The sequence below is a fragment of the Cyprinus carpio genome, chromosome B13, assembly GCF_018340385.1.
Source record: "Cyprinus carpio isolate SPL01 chromosome B13, ASM1834038v1, whole genome shotgun sequence".
NCBI lineage: Eukaryota > Metazoa > Chordata > Actinopteri > Cypriniformes > Cyprinidae > Cyprinus > Cyprinus carpio.
Window position 1 is genome coordinate 1,818,731 of NC_056609.1, and position 18,541 is coordinate 1,837,271.

General features: G+C 37.2%; 2 protein-coding genes across 3 annotated transcripts; one reads left to right on the forward strand and one right to left on the reverse strand.

Annotated features, from left to right (window-relative positions):
• The first annotated feature begins 4,786 nt into the window (after positions 1-4,786).
• oit3 (oncoprotein induced transcript 3) lies at positions 4,787-12,864 on the forward strand. Its single transcript, XM_019113834.2, has 9 exons — positions 4,787-5,002; positions 6,703-7,077; positions 7,164-7,277; positions 9,717-9,839; positions 9,918-10,040; positions 10,121-10,281; positions 11,288-11,700; positions 12,087-12,186; positions 12,310-12,864. The coding sequence occupies exons 1-9, from the start codon at positions 4,792-4,794 to the stop codon at positions 12,472-12,474; spliced, it is 1,785 nt and encodes a 594-aa protein (XP_018969379.1). The 5' UTR covers positions 4,787-4,791; the 3' UTR covers positions 12,475-12,864.
• A 1,095-nt stretch (positions 12,865-13,959) lies between these two features.
• LOC109100378 (group XIIB secretory phospholipase A2-like protein) lies at positions 13,960-18,492 on the reverse strand. Of its 2 annotated transcripts, none has more exons than XM_019113837.2 (4): positions 18,064-18,492; positions 16,204-16,280; positions 14,310-14,475; positions 13,960-14,093 (listed from the first exon to the last, which is right to left on the reverse strand). In XM_019113837.2, the coding sequence occupies exons 1-4, from the start codon at positions 18,401-18,403 to the stop codon at positions 13,975-13,977; spliced, it is 702 nt and encodes a 233-aa protein (XP_018969382.1). In that variant the 5' UTR covers positions 18,404-18,492; the 3' UTR covers positions 13,960-13,974. The 2 variants fall into 2 exon arrangements, with proteins under 2 accessions (XP_018969382.1, XP_018969380.1); XM_019113835.2 differs by having other exon boundaries at positions 16,192-16,280.
• Between the last annotated feature and the right edge of the window lie 49 nt (positions 18,493-18,541).

Consider the following 18,541-nt stretch of genomic DNA (forward strand, 5'->3'; position numbering starts at 1 on the left):
AGATTTTTAGTAGTTGTTGACTGAAACCAAAAATGAAAATTTTTGTCAAAGTTTATTTACCCTCATGTCATAGACATTTATCTATTTGAAATGCAAAAAAAAAAAAAAAAAAAAAAAACCTTCATACAACTAAACCTTTGATGTGTCAAGTGACATAAAAAGTTTGTATGAATCAAGTGGTGTAATTCAAGTTTTCTAAAGAGACATGGACACTTATGATGAAGAGATTTAATTTAGTCTTTTATCAATACTTTGTTCAATGTATATAAATGGAACTAATCAAATATGGTAAACGGAAGCTCCACATTATTTGCTTAAAGTGTGAGAAGCTCATTTTTGTGTGACACAAGAACATACAAAATTGGTCAAATTATTATAAAGTGTAACCAATTAATTGTGTTCATCATGTAAAGTAATTGTGTCTCTTCAAAAGACTTGGATTAAATCACTTGATTCCTATGAATTGATGCACCAATGTTTTTGTTGTGTGGACTTTCAAAAGATGGACAAGAAAAGATGAGAGAATCCTCATGTGTTGTTTTGAAGAGTCTTGTAGGTTTAGAATGGGTGAGTAAACAATTCAAAGCTGTTGTATGACTTCAGGAGACCTGGAATATAGCCTATAGGTTTTAGAAAAAAAATTCTTCAAACTTTCTCTGTTTTGTGTTTATTGGGAATAAAAAACAGCATTGGATCTAGAATGGCATTATGGTAAATAATGACAGAAATATTTGGGAACCATAATCCATAATTTGGATTTTGCATGTCTGGCTAAAAGTGTAAGTGTTGTGACGGATGCCTTTTAACAGTGACTATTTATTGTTGGTGAGCAGTTCAGGTCATTGGGAGCTACTCGGTGTGCTTGAGTGAATTACCTTGTGATTTAACACAGTAAGATCTGAACTGTAGGATAACAGCCTGATAAGTGCATTATGTCTGACCCAGCTGCTTTCAATGCTTCTCTCTTTAATCCGAGTTTGTTTGAACAGGGTTTATCGGACGACCTACTATAAAATGAAATTCAAACTGTGGTTCCATCACTCTAGATAAACCTAAACCTTAAATTCTGTCTGGTCTATAAAGGATCAATAAAGCATGTTGACTGAAGGCGGAATCAAGGTCACTGTGCACATTTGTGACAATATCCAGTTGGTGTGAGCATCTCGTCTCAGACTTCATGAATTTTCTGTTCATGCATAACCTTCGTCCATAGCAGTCAAAATCGGCCGATGCATCATAAGCGTAAAAACATCCATTCTTATTCACTTATGTGATCAAATTCATCCTTTATAAACTCACTCCAAAGTTATTTCAGGGCAAAAAGTCAGCCATCTCACTCTTCAAGATGCCCAGTACACTTGACATCCCTCGACCTTCTGAACATCTATAAGAGGTCTTGGGCCCGGACATTATATGATAAGTTGAACTTCTTTTAGTTTATTTGTAGGGTTTTCTTTCTGTTTCAGGGTTTTTAAAATAATATTATATCAAATATATGGAATCTATTCTAAAGCGGGTGTTGCATGAATGTATGTTTACATGGGGAAATTATATATAAATGAATCAAAAAAGCAAAGATTACTATGAATGCTCATTGCAGGTTAACAGACTCCTGGTTCATCAAGAGTTTGATTTTGATTTTTTCTTTTTTCTTTTTCTTCCAACTAATCCCTCACCCTTCATGATCCAGCAGCAAGCACGCTCTCGGCAGCTGCAAGGCTCTTACTGGTCAAGGATCTCCTCTACATTATGTCTTGTTTTATCCTGTCTTTGCTCTCTTAATCTCAGTGTTGCTGCTCAATTGCTGCAGTGCTGCCTTTATTCTGATCTGAGAACAGAGAGTATGGAAGACCCGACCTTCTCAAACACCCCTCGCTCCATCCATTTGCCTGTCTTTCTTTAGCTCATTATTATACTCCCATACTGATTATCTTTTAGTTATGTGTGTTATTTTTAAGTTTTCTTCATGTGCACTTAAAATGAAAATTATATTTTGGGGGGAAAAAAGGTAATGGGTCATGCTAAATAGAAAACATTTTTCATATTCTTTATTTGTTCGTTTTGGCATTGGATGCTGTAATGTTAGGAGAATTCAAAAATGACAATGTAAAATCCTGTATCATTTATGAAATGTGTATAAAAGAGAAATGTAATTCAATTATCAATAAACACTTATCCAGTTTTGGAACCGGTAGTGATTTTATTCATTTATTGTAAATTCAAATTATTTATAATGCAACATTTTGCAACATAGTGTTGTGACCAGTTACAGAAAATCAAATACAAATACAAAAAGTATGCCTCTTGAATAAAGTGATATCATTAATTGTGGCCAACGTGTATTAGAGAGAGAGAGAGAAAAACAACATTTATTCCATAATAAGATTTTCCTCCCATTTTAAGTTCTTGCTCTCCAACAAAGACTAGAATTTTGTAACATTTTTAAAAATAAAAGATCGAAAGAATTAACCTTTTCACATGTCTCTTTGTTCATATTTACCAGGGGTGCCAATAATTCTGACCACAACTCTATATGTAATAAATTTTCATGTGAACTGGACTCTGTCATAATAACAGTGAATGCTTTGTTTCTAATAAGCTGCAGCACTTGTTTTAGAGTCATGTTTACCTCAACAGTGATGTTCGCCTTGACCTGCTCGACTCCTACTTCTTCCCACATTTAGCTCAACTTCCTACCAGATAGCAGGCTTTTGTTTGTACACAGTGTCCAGCAGCATACTCTAAACTGCATTAGTATGCAATCAAATGCCCTTAAAGAAGATGCATCTTCTCTACCTATGTGAAGAAAGCAAGACTGTTTTTCTCCCATGGTTTCATTCTTGCAAAGTCTGCATTTACTCTGATATTTTGTGACTGATCATAAGCTACAAGCAAACAGGATTAGCTTACTAGACAGTCCAGAAAAGAAGAACCCTCTCTTCTTTTCTTAAATGTGAAAAAAAACACTAAAAAAGACATCAATGCTTGTTAAGCACTAAGACTTGAGAAAACCAGCAGCAATTCTCCATTTGTCAATCTCATCTCTTCAGTCTCTGCGATAACCTTCAGACACTTTCCTCCACTCTGTGCTAATGATACCAGTGATTAGCACATTGTCCTCTCTTTCCTGTGCTGCTGTGAAGGACAAAGGAAAGACGACAAACTTCACAAAGTGCAAAGCTGCTGATTAATGGATGGCTTAAAGGAATAGTTCTCTTCAAACTAAAAAAGATAAACCAACAGAAAACTATGATAAAAGTAGTTTATGAAGCCACACAATAGAGTTGTGTAAGAAATAGACCTAGATTTAAGTTTAAAACTGGAAAATTAGCCGTTAATGTGTTTATTGTTATGTTTAACTAATAATTTAAACATGTTTAAAGTTTACATTTTTTTGAATTTTCTATCTTAAAAAAAAGCATGGCAGCACAGTTAGGTTTGCAAATTTGCATCTGAACAAACCATAAGTCTTCTAGAACCTTGTTCTTTGAACAGACGAAACCAAAGTGGAGATGTATGGCCATAATGCACAGTGCCACATTTGGTGAAAACGTAAAGAGCATATTAGCAGAAACACCTCACAGGAGGGGTGATGATTTTGGGTTTGTTTAGTAGTCACCTGGGCACCTCCCAGTCACTGAGTCAACCATGAACTCCTCTGTATTCCAAAGTATTCTAGAGTCAAATGTGAGGACATCATCCGACAGCTAAATTTGGGCCAAATTGGGTCATGCAACAGGACAATGATCCCAAGCACACCAGCAAATCTACAACAGAATGACTGATAAATAAAATTTGGTGTTGCAATTGCCAGTCAAAGTCCAGAGCTTATCCTGACTGAAATGCTATGGCGAGAGCTGTGCATAAACAAATGGCCAGTTGGCCACAAATCTGAATAAACTGAAGCAACATTAGAAAAGAAGAGTGGGCCAAAATTCCTTCAGAACAGTGTGAGAGACTGATAAAGTCATACAAAAAAAAATGTTTACTTAGAGCTATTGCTGATCACATCTACAAGCGATTGAATCATAGGGTGTCCTAACTATGTCCTAACTGCAGTACCATATACACTTTAGGTGCACTTTCAAGTCTTTTGGTTTAAAAATGGCTGAAAACAAATGTATTTCTTTAGAAACTCCACCATTCATTTTTCTTTTGAGAGGTAAAGGCTATTCCATTCACTGGCATTATAGTGAAAGAAATCAAACCAGATCTATACAGGATAGAAAGGGACTGATGAGTAGATGGCTCTGATGCATAATAAAGAAAAGGACAACTAGGATCTGTGTCTAGTTTGAGAAACTTCATTAACCAGAAACAGTGAAGAGAAGATTCTGGATTGCCAAAATACAAAGAAAATGCTACGTCTGGCAAATAAGAAGAAAATGGTATGGGTTAAAGAACTTTGAAGATGGTAAAGTGTGAAGATGTGAAGTGGATGGATGAATCTAAGTGTTGAACTTCTGTGCATTTAGTCTGAATTATAAGCCAGTGACACCTATGGGTAGTTCTACAGAAAGCATGAGACGAAACTCCACCTGAATTTCTTAACACACTGTTTGCTAAATGCATCACATCTGCAATGCTTTCACCGCTCTAAGTGGAGTCAGCAGCTGACATGTTTGGTGGGAAGATAGAGGATTCTGGGAGAAGTATTAGGGTGGAATGAGCTGGAACTCTAAATGAGCTGGACTCTAGTAACAATGAGAGGATGGTCCTGTCTCTATCTGGACGGGTGGGTCTTCTTAGACATGGGACAAAGGGACAGGAGGAGAGGTCAAGGTGAGATAGATGTCCTGTCAACGGGAAGACAACAAACAAGTCATGACAGAGATAACAGAATCCACTATTAAATCACAAAGCTCTTCCACAAACTGTGACAAGACGGGAATGACTGGGTGTACATCTGTGGCTTTCTCGTTAAATAGTTTCTCTCTACCAATGGACATGCTTTTCACTCTGGTTGTTCTTCTACAAGCTGTGACTACAGCACAGGCCATCGGTAAGTACACATTGTTTTATATATACACTGCTTATTATTATTAAGTGCTTATTCTTTGAGTTCCATTCTAAATGACATTTTCATTTTCCAGTTTTTCAAATGACTGTGATCAGCATATTGGTATATAGTACTATATATTTGGCATTTTCTGAAAGGCATGCTTACTTGTGATAAAAGTCACATCACAGTTTTCTCCAGAGCCGCTTTATAGATTAAACTCGTTCCATAATTGATGGACTTTATAGTTACAGTTATTGAACCAAAATGAATCAACAATGAACTGATTTCAGTTGAATCATGACAAGAGTGTTCTGAGTGGTTTTTGTGTGGTGGCTAGAGGTAGCCAAAATATTGTGGTTTTTTTATTATAGAATCTTCCCATCTTAATTCTTGACTTAAAGGTTTAGTAAAAAATTATTTACAAAACCCTCATGTCATTCCTTACTTGTATGACTTTCTTCTGCTGAATACAAAAGAAGTGTGGTTACTTTTGACTACTATTGCATAAAAAAAAGACATTTCAAATCTTGTTCCAAAGAAGAAAGGCAAACAGGGTTGGCATAACACGAGGGTAAGTAAATGATGACAGGATTGTCATTTATGGGGTGAACTAAGCCTTTAAGATTTGAAAAAGATTTCTAATTAAAATTACCATGGTTACCAAACAAGATTCTGAGTCATATGTTTCTTTAATACAGCTGCTGGTCTCTATGATTCATGTACCTCAATGTAAGTTCATGCAAATCATGAATCCGGTCACTTAGCGGACATCTGCTTATTAATAAATTGAACTATCAATAATAATTGTACCATAAATGATGCAGGAATAATGTTGTGTGACATCCAAATTAATGTTATTACATAATCATAAGAGATAAAGTTAAAGATGGTGTTATTGTTTTGTTAAACATTTCTGGAGGTTAAAATGATTCAATGAGTTTGGCCCAGTATTCTATTCTATTCTATTCTATTCTATTCTATTCTATTCTATTCTATTCTAGTCATTCTAATCATTCTAATCATTTCTAACCATTCTAATCATTTTAATCATTAATCAAAATATCTTTATTAAGAAACATTCTCCATTTGAGCTCATACAACATTTGTTTCAAATACCAAAAGATGCCCAAGAAATAAGCAATATTTGGAGTAAAAAAAATAAAAAATAATAAATAAAAAAACCTTTCTGGGTGTGGGTAAGTTGGGTTGTATGTGGATATGCAGCAGATGTGAAAGATGAGAAATTATTGTAACAGTGTCCAAGAATGCTGTTTATGACCTGAACATCCGTTTATCCTTGACCTCCAGCTGTTCTTGTATCAACTGAACATCCCTAGGAGACAGACCTATCTAGAGTCTGCCTGTGCTGATAGTACTACCCTCTAATATTAATATTAATTATAATATTAAGACATGTTTGTGGGTGTGAAAGTGTTGTTTTCAAAGGCACTGTTACAAAGTGTTTGTGATTTGATAAATTCTAAAATTCAAATGATTTCACATGACTATTATGGCAAATCATGCAACTCAGAGGAGATGTGTTAGTACTTTTCAAAGTGAAAAGTATTAACACATTTTAATATATTTTGCAGAGGAAATTATTTTAACAAAAAGTATCACCATCAGTCTGGTGGCGGCACAAGCATGTACTAATGCATAATATGTGCTGACAAGTTCTGACCAATTTTTACCTGTCTCAGCTCTAGATCCCTGCTCGGCGTATATCAGTCTGAATGAACCATGGCGAAACACTGATTACCACGTCAACAACTCTGCGGGTGTCCCTCTGTGCGACCGGCATGTGGCAGGAGAGTGGTATCGCTTCACGGGGATGGCTGGGGATGCTATGCCAACCTTCTGTATCGAGGAGAACCACTGTGGTACCCATGCTCCCATCTGGCTTAACGGCAGCCACCCTCAGCCTATCGATGGCATTGTCACCCTCCCAGCGTGTGCTAGCTTCAATAATAACTGCTGTCACTGGACAGCTAGTGTGGATGTGAAGGCCTGTGCTAAGGGTTACTATGTCTACCGCTTGCCTCGGCCCTCCGTCTGCTTCCACGTCTACTGTGGCCGTAAGTCTTCCTCCTGCTTTACTTGGTCTTTCTGACATTTTGGATAAAATTGATCTCCATCAGATTCATTATGTGTGTTGCCATAGATTTCTATGACATATGCGATGAGGTGGATTGTAACGGAGCTGGCTGTCCTGTCGAGCCAGAATGCCGCTGTTCTGAGGGAACAGTTCTAGGCCCGGATGCACAGACATGTCTGGGTGAGTAACAGTGTGGTCCAGGCCTGGCCAAAATAGAAGCCTACACAGCCGATGAGTTATATTGCAATTAGAATGAGAGAGAGCGCTTTTGCAGTGATGAAAAAAAGATAACAAACAATACACTAATGTATGAAGGCAGCCAGCTAAATCAGTGCTTTTAATGGTAAAAAAGAAGATAGCGCAAATTATGCAGTACCTTTCAAGGGCTTTACAGTTTTAAAGGAATATCTGTAGGTAATTTTCAGGATACAATCTTTTGAAGTTTGTCTTGGAGAACTTTTGCTCCTGTCTGGTGATGTTGCTATGGTTACCTCTCAGAATGAGCGCAACTTATGTTCACAAGTCTCAATCTCTTAAGGATATGTAGTTGTTAAAATAATAGCCAGAGGCCATGGATATATACTGTAGAAGTTTAAGGCAAGACTGTATAGGGTCCAATCCTGCTCCTGGAGGTCCTGCAGATGTAGCTCCAAGTCTAATTAGGCACACCTGATACAGCAAATCAAGGTCTTCAGGATTACTAGAACACTCCATGCCAGGGTTGCCAGGTCAAGTCAAGTCACATTTTTTTATATAGCGCTTTTAACAATATAGATTGTGTCAAAGCAACTGAACAACATTAATTAGGAAAACAGTGTGTTTATAATGCAAAATGACAGTTAAAGGCAGTTCATTATTGAATTCAGTGATGTCATCATCCAGCTCAATTCAGTTTAAATAGTATCTGTGCAATCATTTGCAATCAAGTCAACGATATTGCTCTAAATAAAAGTGTCTATTAGAAACGTATTAGTGTGTTATGTGTAAGCCAGGTTAAAGAGATAGGTCTTTAATCTAGATTTAAACTGACAGATTGTGTCTGCCTTCCGAACAATGTTAGGTAGGTTATTCCAGAATTTAGGCGCTAAATAGAAAAAGGATCTGCCGCCCGCAGTTGACTTTGATATTCTAGGTATTATCAAATTGGCAGAGTTTTGAGAACGGAGCGGACGTGGAGGACTATAATGTAACAAGAGCTCATTCAAATACTGAGGTGCTAAACCATTCAGGGCTTTATAAGTAAAAGCAAGATTTTAAAATCTATACAATGTTTAATATGTAGCTAGTGCAGTGTTGACAGAACCAGGCTAATATGGTCATACTTCCTGGTTCTAGTAAGAACTCTAGCTGCTGCATTTTGGACCAGCTGTAGTTTGTTTATTAACCATGCAGAACAACAACCCAATAAAGCATTACAATAATCTAACCTTGAGGTCATAAACGCATGGATTAACATTTCTGCATTTGACATTGAGAGCATAGGCCGTAATTTAGATATATTTTTAAGATGGAAAAATGCAGTTTTACAAATGCTAGAAATGTGGCTTTCTAAGGAAAGACTGCTATCAAATAGCACACCTAGGTTCCTAACTGATGACGAAGAATTGACAGAGCAGCCATCAGGTCTATAAAACAAAATCAGCCTAACTCTGATTCAAAATGAGTCCAGTAGCATTTTTTTCTATGGTTTTCCCCTCGAATGGAGGCCCCCTCCATTTAAATAGCATTCCTTGGGATCACAACCTGCAACAGTGTAAAAGTAGCCTAATTCTGTGGTAAAACCACAGACTTGGCAACACTGATCCAAGCTGGTGGGCTGGAGCAGGATGTTGACCCTCTAGGACCAGGATTGGACACCCATGATATAGGCCCAAGTAGTCTACACACACTGACCCACTTGAAACACTGTTAAAATAAAATAAAAAGCCCTTCCAACTTTTAGTTTGACTTGGAGGCTTGGGGGATTCAAGCCCTAATTGGAAGGGTTAGACTCCTCAAATCCTTTCTTAAATTGCAGAAGGAACACAGTGCATGAAGCGGTCTTACTTCATAAGCTGGTAAGAGGAAAGTGTTAACTTCAAATTCTGTAGGGGCAAAAACACAACAGGAAAAATAAGGAGTAAACAGAATAAGTGTAAACAATTAGATGTTATTGAATGCCTTCATTTACTGGATTGGATATACAGTACTTAAGGACATCAAGCCATCTGTCCTACACACTGATGCTTTCTCCCTAGCTTTCAGTTTTTCCTGTAAGCATTTCATAACCTTTTTACCCTTCAGGAGAAACCTAATTTATCACTGTCAATTCCACTTCCAGAACAACATAAATTACTGGCCTTGTTGCAAAACAGTCATCCACCTACAGAGGGAACATTTTAAGGCAGCATTTTGTGTTGATCCTGGCACAAAGACTGTTCTGTTAAAGACAGACAGACAAATTCTAAAGCAATGTTGCATATATAGAAAACAATCCAAATGCAGTCTAGTCGTCTCAGGTGAGGCAATGAATGATGCACAAAGTTGCACCCTGTGCATTCCAACTCAATCTATTTCAGTTAGGATGCAGCCTTCAAAGTTTCTACTCCACATTCACTTATCTGCTTCTGTTGTGTTAAGATGTGAATGAATGTGAGAAAGGCAATGGAGGATGTGCAGAAATATGCATCAACACCAAGGGCTCTCGTCGATGTGAGTGTGGACCAGGTAAAGTACTGGACGAGGACGGGAGCAGCTGTAAAGGTAAGAACATGAGAGCATCCTGAATATGTGCAGGTTTTCAGTTAACTCATGCATTGTGGTTTCTGTGGTTGTGTGTAGAGACTGTCGGCTGTGACAATGTGAATGGAGGCTGCAGCCATAGATGCTCCTCAGAGGAAGACTCATATTACTGTCATTGTCCCCGGGGTCTGACGTTGGGAGATGACAAACGGACCTGTCAAGGTGAGCTGAACCTATCTTTCCTACCTTGTGCCTCTTTCTGTCAGGGTTTGTAGATTTCACTATGTTTGTTTTGTGTGCAGTCCCTGTGCAGTGTGATCCTAGTTCCATAGAGGTCTCAATCCCCAAAGACCTGGTGGGAGGACTTGAACTCTTCCTGTCTAACACTTCCTGCAAGGGCATTTCCAATGGCACTCACATTAACCTCCACTTTAGTCTGAAGACATGTGGCACTGTGGTCCAGGTAAAAGTTAATATGGATTTTCATGCACACCAGAACCAAAACTGGTCAGTTGCCCTTTAATGGAGTGTCTGTTTACACTTACACTAGTCCACCTTGTTGGTAGAGGTTATTTATACTAACTTCACCCACCAATGAGCGGTTGGGCTAGTCAACATTACATAAGACGGCTGTCTTTTTGACACAATTGACCCAAGTTTGAATCTGCCTTTGGCCAAACTCATTCTTGTCCCTTTTTCACATCTCATATCACATTGGAAAGGCATTTATTTTAAGTAAAAATTAAGGAATATAATCGAAAAGTTGAAAATGAAGGGTAGGGTTAGGGTTAGGTATAGGGAGGGATTTATTGTCCCAATAAGTCAGCATCCATTTATTAATTTTAATAAAACTTATCATTTCCACTCAATACATTATTATTGCATAATGTTTTATAATGTACTAGTAGTACTACAATACTGAGGTGCAGATATTTTCCACTATTTCCAATAGGTAGTATAAATAGCAGAAAATATTGCTATTTTTACACAGTGTAAATAGACATTATGAATATTTGCACTTAGTGTAAATAGCATATCACAAAGAAAATACTGCTGTTTTCACTTAGTGTAAATAGCATTTATCCTTAAGAAAATATGCTTTCTTCACTTAGTGGAAATAGCAATAGATGCTAATTGCACTTAGTATAAATAAAGTAGTATCGCTATGCAGCTAATGGAAATAATAGCAAATAATAATAATCAAAAAGAACCATTACCACTGGGAAATGCTGTGATCTTTACTGTCATCCTGGTCAAAAAGCCTCCTCAAAAGTACTTGCCAATGATCTGAATCCATAACACCTACTCAGAATCCAACCCTAATGGATAAAATCAAGTCCTAGCTTCCATATTTTTCCTAACTCTCACATTACTGAAGTAAAATAGGTGTTGAATACCATGACATGTGAACTATTTGATAGTTCTCTGGGAATGTAGTGGAACATCAACTTCCTTTCTCTCTTCTCCAGGTCATTGATGACAAAATTGTTGGCACCAACTTGGTAACAGGTTTGCCACGCTCTAGTCCCAGCAGCAATGGGGACTTGATTGTGCGCACCAGTAAACTACTGCTGCCAGTTACGTGTGAGTTTCCACGGCAGTACGAGGTGTCGGATGGCTACCTGCCCAGTCTGCGCAACACAGCACTCGAGTTAGCGGGCCACAGCGAAGGAATATTCCCCTTCAGTTTGGAGCTCTTCAAAAATGCAGAATTTTCCGAGTCGTACAACCAACCTCCTCAACTGCGTTTGCGTGATTCCCTGTACTTTGGCGTTGAGCCTCGAGAGCGGGTGGATGGCCTTGCTGCTCTTGTAGAAAGCTGTTTTGCCACCCCTGGTCCCAAAGCTGACCAGGCCTTAAAATATTACCTCATCAGAGATGGGTAGGCATTTAAAATAATTCTAAAACGAAGTCATATTGTTCTGTACACTCATTTTGCATGCTTCACTGGTGCTATAAGTGATTTTAGCCATTTTACTAACTTCAACTAGCCACAGAATAAGACCACCCTATCCCTTCCCTGTTGAAAAACCAGCATATGCTGGTATGTTATGAAGCATGGCAGCTGGTTTGAGCTGGTATAAGCTTGTTCTTAGTTGGTCATGAGCCAGTTTGACCAGCTTATAACCAACTCATAACCAACTAAGGACCAAACCAGCTGCCATGTTTTAAAACACACCTAACCAGCAAATTATGTTTGGCACATTTAAACAAAGGCAAAGTCTATATTTAAAGAGTGTTGTGGTTTAATAGCCTTATATTTCTCAGCTGTATTTCAGACGATACGGTGCGTCAGTTTTCAGCTAAAGATCAGCTCTCCAAACACTACCAGGTCCCTGTCTTCAAGTTCATTGGCAAGGATAATAGAGTGAGTAGGGAACAGGTGCATGCTGGGAAATTCAGCTGCCTGGTCTGTCCTTTGCATGTGCTTTTGTGCGCTAATTGGCTAACCATTACTTTGCTGAAAGATTGTGTGTACTGTGTGTATTAGGAGGTATTCCTGCATTGCCATGTGCTGGTGTGTGGGCAGGAACAAGGGGAATCTCGCTGTACACAGGGCTGCCGAAAGCGCTTGAGGAGACATCTCTGGACTGACCAGCACCAAGAGCAGCACGTACTTTCCAGTGGACCCATTCGCATACTGCCAGATCCATGAGACCACACACACACCTATAAAATCTCTTACACACAACGCCATCTACAGGCTACTTTACTGTATTTAAACACATCCATACTGTATTCAGTATCTGCAGTAATTTTACATTTATGAGTTGCATCAGTTGCTTCCTTCCACTACTTCTGACATTATATTTACTACATAAAGCCTCACTAGAAATATGCCTTTCCATGTGCATGCATCTACTGTAGGTGATGTATTATGTATGCAATTAACAGTATAAGCCTAGGCATTTAAAAAAAAAAAAGGTTAGAACAAGAAACTGAGTGGCATTTAACAGTTTTGAATGCTAATTTGCATATAAGCTCAGCACAGTTTTACTGGGGAATATAAAATGTTTTTACAGCCAATAAAATTATTTTTGTCACAGTCTGTAGTCATATTGTCTCTCTCAGTGCAATACACATTCATGTGTGTTACTGTTTAACACCCATTCTGCATTTAATTACATTTAAAAAAATAAAAAATACAACTACTTGGCTTAGGTGAACATTTGAGTTTTCAGAACATGATATTCAGACAAACAAACATTATTTGCATAAATATCACTATACCCTCCTGAGTTTTTTTTGATTATTTCTAAACAAAACAACTTTAGTTTGGAACAAAGTTCCTTAATAAAAAATGAACTAGTAGCTCTATACTAACACACTGTCAGATACTGCAGGAATTTTTTGTTTCTGTATGTAAAGCAAATTAATATTGTTTATCAAATTGGACATATGAAGTTGTCACAAACTATACTGTATGTTTTATGGATATTATCTTCCCATACAACAAACCTACATGCAATCACATACTGCAAATTTGTGGGATGGACACTTTCACACATACAACATAAAACTTTTTTCGTTTCAGCTGAACTAAAACTAATCCACTAGCATCAATTCAAGGGTTAGTGGGTGAATCTCACAAAACATGTCAAGAAAATGTGAAAGTAATATTTCTCCCCCAAAATATAGCTGAAAATATAAAATATGTCAGCTTTTAGGACCAATACATTTGTTTGTTTGTTTGTTTGATTATCTGCTTGCTTTGTGACATTTTTAGGAAGATTAGGCAAATTTCTGCAAAATTGTTATTTTGATTATGCAAAAAAAAAAAAAAAAAAAAAAAAAACTCTTTTGCTGCAATGCAAATAAAATAAATATTTTATTTAAATTAGTAAATGTAAATTAATAGTATTTATACATTGCAGTAGTATGTCATATACATCATTTAATGCATGCTAATAATAATTACAATTAATAATAATAAAAATAATAATAATAATAATGATAAATAACTAAAAGTAATGAGAATCCAACAACAACCACCACTGTTGTGCATTGCAGTAAATCTGCCTAATTGTTTCTTTCCATTAATGTGGTGAAATGTGACCAAGGTGTCTTAATGAGATTCATCCTAATACTGACCCCTAGTGTGGAGTAGTTTAAACTTGTAAAGTGTTTATATTTGTTAAAGGTGGTTTGTAGGTCTTCACAGCTCATCCTTCTCTTCTCCTTCACAATAGCAGGCTGCCCTCTGTCCATTCATGAAGGGCCTGCAGCCCAAAGTCCACACGGTGTTATACATGGTGTCCGCAAAGGTCTCACAGGCTGTGGGAGAGAAGAGATAGGAGGGGTTTTGCAAATGACAATCCATATAATCAGTCAAAAATATTTTCAGCTGGGTTAGCCATAACAGATCTCCAACACAGATATATACAAAAACCATTATGTATATACATTATATAAAACACATTACGTCTGTGGAATGTCCCTATAAAACATGGAAACCCAATTTGTGTGTGTGTGTGTGTGTGTATTTCACACCTTCAACTTTTGATATGAGGCCCAGACTCTTCTTCAGGTCACCACAGATGCTATGGAGGCACCAGCGGAATTTGGTGTCACAGCGGTACTTGTTAGAGCCACAGGTGTCATAGCAAATGTCTAGCTGATTACAACATTTGGTCATGGCCGGGACACCCATATCAAACTGTGGAGTAACAGCAAATTACAACATGAGCTTTAAAGCTCTTTAGCACTGTTAAAACAAACAACCACACACAGTTCAGACACACAAACAACCACACAAATAACTTGTTAATCACAAAAAATGGACCAACCTACGTGATTGCATCCTTTCAGTGTCCCAATCACATTAATATGAATTAAGGAAATGAAATGTAAGTGAGTCTGTATATCAATAATGGTTATATAATGAATTTCTATAACAATTTAGTAAAAGTTTATTTTAAGGTCCAGTTCTCATTAGCATGCATATTACCTGTTTATTCCAACAGTCTCTGTGTCTCTCCAAATGAGCGTAGCACCATTTTGACAAACCTGAGCAGTAAATTTTTTATTAGTTTATTTTATGTTTCGCCACAAAGATACGTTTTTTTTTTTTTTTTTTTTTTTTACGTGTATTTACACTTTGCTCTATCTAGTTACAGCGCATCAGTGCAGTGCGGCTGATACAGAAGAGCGTAGCACCATTTTGTAATGCTTGGAATTGCCAAAATGGCGCTACGCTGATTTGGAGAGACACAGACGAGAGGAATGGTTGAATAAAGTTGTTATTTTTGTTTTCTTCGTGTACAAAAAGTATTCTCGTCGCTTCATAACATTACGCTTGAATCACTGATGGCCGATGGACTATTCTGATGATGCTTTTCATACTTTTCTGGACCTTGACACTGTTACTTATTTGGCAGTCTATGGGAAAGTCTCAAGCCTCCCTGTTTTCATTCAAAATGTCTTAAATTGTGTTCCGAAGATGAGTGAAGCTTTTACAGGTTTGGAACGACATGGGGGTAAGTGATTAATGACAAAATTTTCATTTTGGGATGGCGTATCCCTTTAAACCTCAAAGTTAGAATTTATTAAAGTTCCAGGAATTACACAGAGGGCTGTCCATGAGTCTTTGTGTGAAAGTGATTGGCACATTTGCTTTCCTCTTTCTTGACAACAGTCCTATCAGCGCTTTGGCTGGATGCCAAACTTAACTGTCCGGAACCTGTCGGCTGTTCAACATCTCTTCAGAGTCCACGCTAGTCTCTCGATTTCTGAAACTGTGCTGACCTGTGCAATACTAGTCATGCAGAGCCAGACTTTTAACTTAATGCCATGAGGTCTAGAACACATTGAAAGAAAGGAAGAGACATTTTGACTGAGTTTGATGTAAATCAATCAGTCTCAATTTGTCACGGTTAGGGGTTTACTTAAAATTTTATTATACTTTAACATTGCTTGAGAAAATAGAAGAATAGATGTGTAAGAAAAGAACAGAGTATATATTTTACTTACTACTAAGAGCTTTATATTCAAACCTTTTTCATATTTGATGCTACAAACCTGGAAGGGAGATATCTACCAGCTCGTTTCATATTGTCATTGTACAATATTTTAAAACCCAAAGTCATTTGTCAGTGCTTTTCTTCTTTTAACAAGCAGAGCTCTCTTTGTGTTATCAAGTATCAGACAAGAAAGGTACAAAATAATCATCTAATTTTTCTCCTGTCTAACATGTAAATATTAGTTGGTTGATTTGGATGAATCTTTTATTTACAGTACAACTTTGATTCATTGGCCAGTGTGCACTTCATTGGCCGGATTCACACAGATCATGCATTGGGACAGAACATACAGTATCAAAGATTCAAGGAGGCAGACTGACCACCAATGTTAGTAGAAATAAAGAGACACATACACTGTTCGGTACCTGGAAGCCAAGCAGTGAGGTGCTACAACCATCAGGCTCCGGCATTTGATATCCAGCCCGAGGCTGAGGAGCTTTACCTGAAAAACAGAAACGTTACATTATCATATAACATATCTTTAATAAGTGATTTACATAAAGTTGCTATTGACCTTTATTAGAATACATTTTATAAAACAATAGCATTGAGAGCTTTACAAATGTGGAAACAATCAAAAGCAGTTACGCCGGCCTACTTACAGCATAATGAACCAAAAACATTGTTTGTCATAAATATTTTCCTGGTTGACACTGGACTATTTTGACTTCATGCTGTTTCTTAAGTATTCAACTCTAGTAACCTAAAATAAAATTCAAGCAACACCCAGGATTTTGTATTACAGAATAACATTTGAAACTGAAAAAGCAATTTTTTTCCCAGCATTTTTTTTCTCTGAATGTATTTACCCACTACAGTTAATTCAGTCTCATTCAGTATTATTATAGTTTGGGAATTATGATCTTCCAAACTTGAACTGAAGGGTACAGTTGAATAGAACTTGCATAGCTATTAAAAACTGCACAAAAGTCCTGATAAAATTACCTAAATGTAAAATATTGAATTAAAACAGCAGAGGTCCTAATACAGAGCCCCAGGTAACCTCAATGTCACTAAATGTAAAATATCTATTTCTTTATTTGTGACAGTCTTAATTGCCTGTTTAATAATGGAGAATTCATATATTCATGTCAAATATGTGACACTTATCCAAGAAGTATTATGAGTATTATGAGTAAATGAGATTTTCTTCCTATAGCCTGCATGGTGAAACAGCAGTTATCTTAGCTTTGGCATTTAGTCAAAGCCCTGCAACCAAATGTTCAGTAGGACTTTTGAACCCGCATGAAGTTTATTATGCAATTATTTTGCTAAAACTGCACATAGGCCTATATTAACCACTTTTATTGTGTATGAAGAATACTGATTGAATAAATTACATTCACTGCCCTCCTTAGGCAACATTTAACATTAAGAACATTAGTTACTCAACAGATTTAAACTAATTGAATCAATTTCTGTGTGTATTAAGTTCTATTAATTTGTGTTCAATAAACATGCAAGTCTGTGTCATTGTAGAATTAAATCAGTAATATAAAGGTGTCAAGAGATAAATAAAGTACTTCCTAAATTCTCAGGCATAATCATAAGAAACATCCTGATTTATTACTGTCATCTGTAGAGTGGTGTGATCGACTTGCCACACCATGTCTGTCAACATGAGGAGTGAGGACAGATCAGCAAGGGCATGTTTCACATAAAAGCTGATCAAGAACCCTGTTCTTTTGCATTTAACTGATATTTTTCTTATCTTTAGATTTATTAAATTATTTAATTTGATAAATTTAGGTTTTTCATTAGTAGTGTCAGTGTTAAACACTATATGCAAATTGTAAAGCACAACAAATGTTTCTTTGAAGTAGCTGTATATTAATCCATATTCAGTCATGTTTTAGCTTCTTTACTGTTGTTGATGTTTTTTCCAGTGGAAACTTTGGGAAGAATGTACATATTCTTCTCATTTCCATACTATGACAATTCATATTGACTACATCTGTCAAGCTTTAAAAAATATAAGTATACTAAAAGTAGTTATGCCTCTTTTTTGGAGACTGAAACACTTGGTCACAAGCAGTCAAAATTCTTCTGAGCTTTTTTTTTGTAGAGACTCACATCCTTTTGCATGGAGAAAGAAACAAAAAAAAAAGTCAGTCTTTGCCCAAAGCATATAATGTGACAGTGATCTGAGAAGCGTTTAGAATGCACACTGAGCAAAGAATAAAATACAAAGACTATTCCACTAAAATACAAATAGTTTCACTTACCATATCTACAGCGGTACTGACATACACCATCCCGACCCCCCATCAGCTCCAGTATAGAGTCAAAATAGCCATTCACTGCCTGGAAACCCCCTCTGATAGAACCTAAGCCCCAGTCTGAATCATCTTCAGATTCTTGCGTGGAGCTCTGGGTCTCTGCAGGTTTTCCCTCAACAGGGACATCTGCCATCAAGATGTCATTTGGGGTTTCACCAGCCTGAGCTTCAGGTAAAACAGAGCCGTCAGCTGGAGAATCCACCGCAGCTGAATCAGCAGAGGCCTGGATAAGTGTGGCAGCCAAGCCTGTGGAGACACACAGCAGCAGCAGCGCACGTGGAAACATGATGTGGCCCCGGGTCCTATGAGGTCTGTAGGGTCCAAGAAGAAGGGGAGACTGATAAAGCCGAAGGGCTTAGAAAAAAAAAGAGTGAGCAGCACAAACAGACTCTGTTGATAGTGCCTCGTGGAAGGGACTTTGAAC

Excerpts from the sequence above, each read along its gene's own strand:
- oit3 (XM_019113834.2), top strand. The coding sequence starts at position 4,792 with ATGTCCTGTCAACGGGAAGACAACAAACAAGTCATGACAGAGATAACA. Across the intron at positions 7,078-7,163 it reads CTTCCACGTCTACTGTGGCC|ATTTCTATGACATATGCGAT; the intron begins GTAAGTCTTCCT and ends GTGTTGCCATAG. Across the intron at positions 12,187-12,309 it reads TCATTGGCAAGGATAATAGA|GAGGTATTCCTGCATTGCCA; the intron begins GTGAGTAGGGAA and ends TGTGTGTATTAG.
- LOC109100378 (XM_019113835.2), bottom strand. The coding sequence starts at position 18,403 with ATGTTTCCACGTGCGCTGCTGCTGCTGTGTGTCTCCACAGGCTTGGCT. Across the intron at positions 16,281-18,063 it reads TCAGTACCGCTGTAGATATG|GTAAAGCTCCTCAGCCTCGG; the intron begins GTAAGTGAAACT and ends TCTGTTTTTCAG. Across the intron at positions 14,476-16,191 it reads GCTTCCAGGTACCGAACAGT|TTTGATATGGGTGTCCCGGC; the intron begins GTATGTGTCTCT and ends GTTACTCCACAG.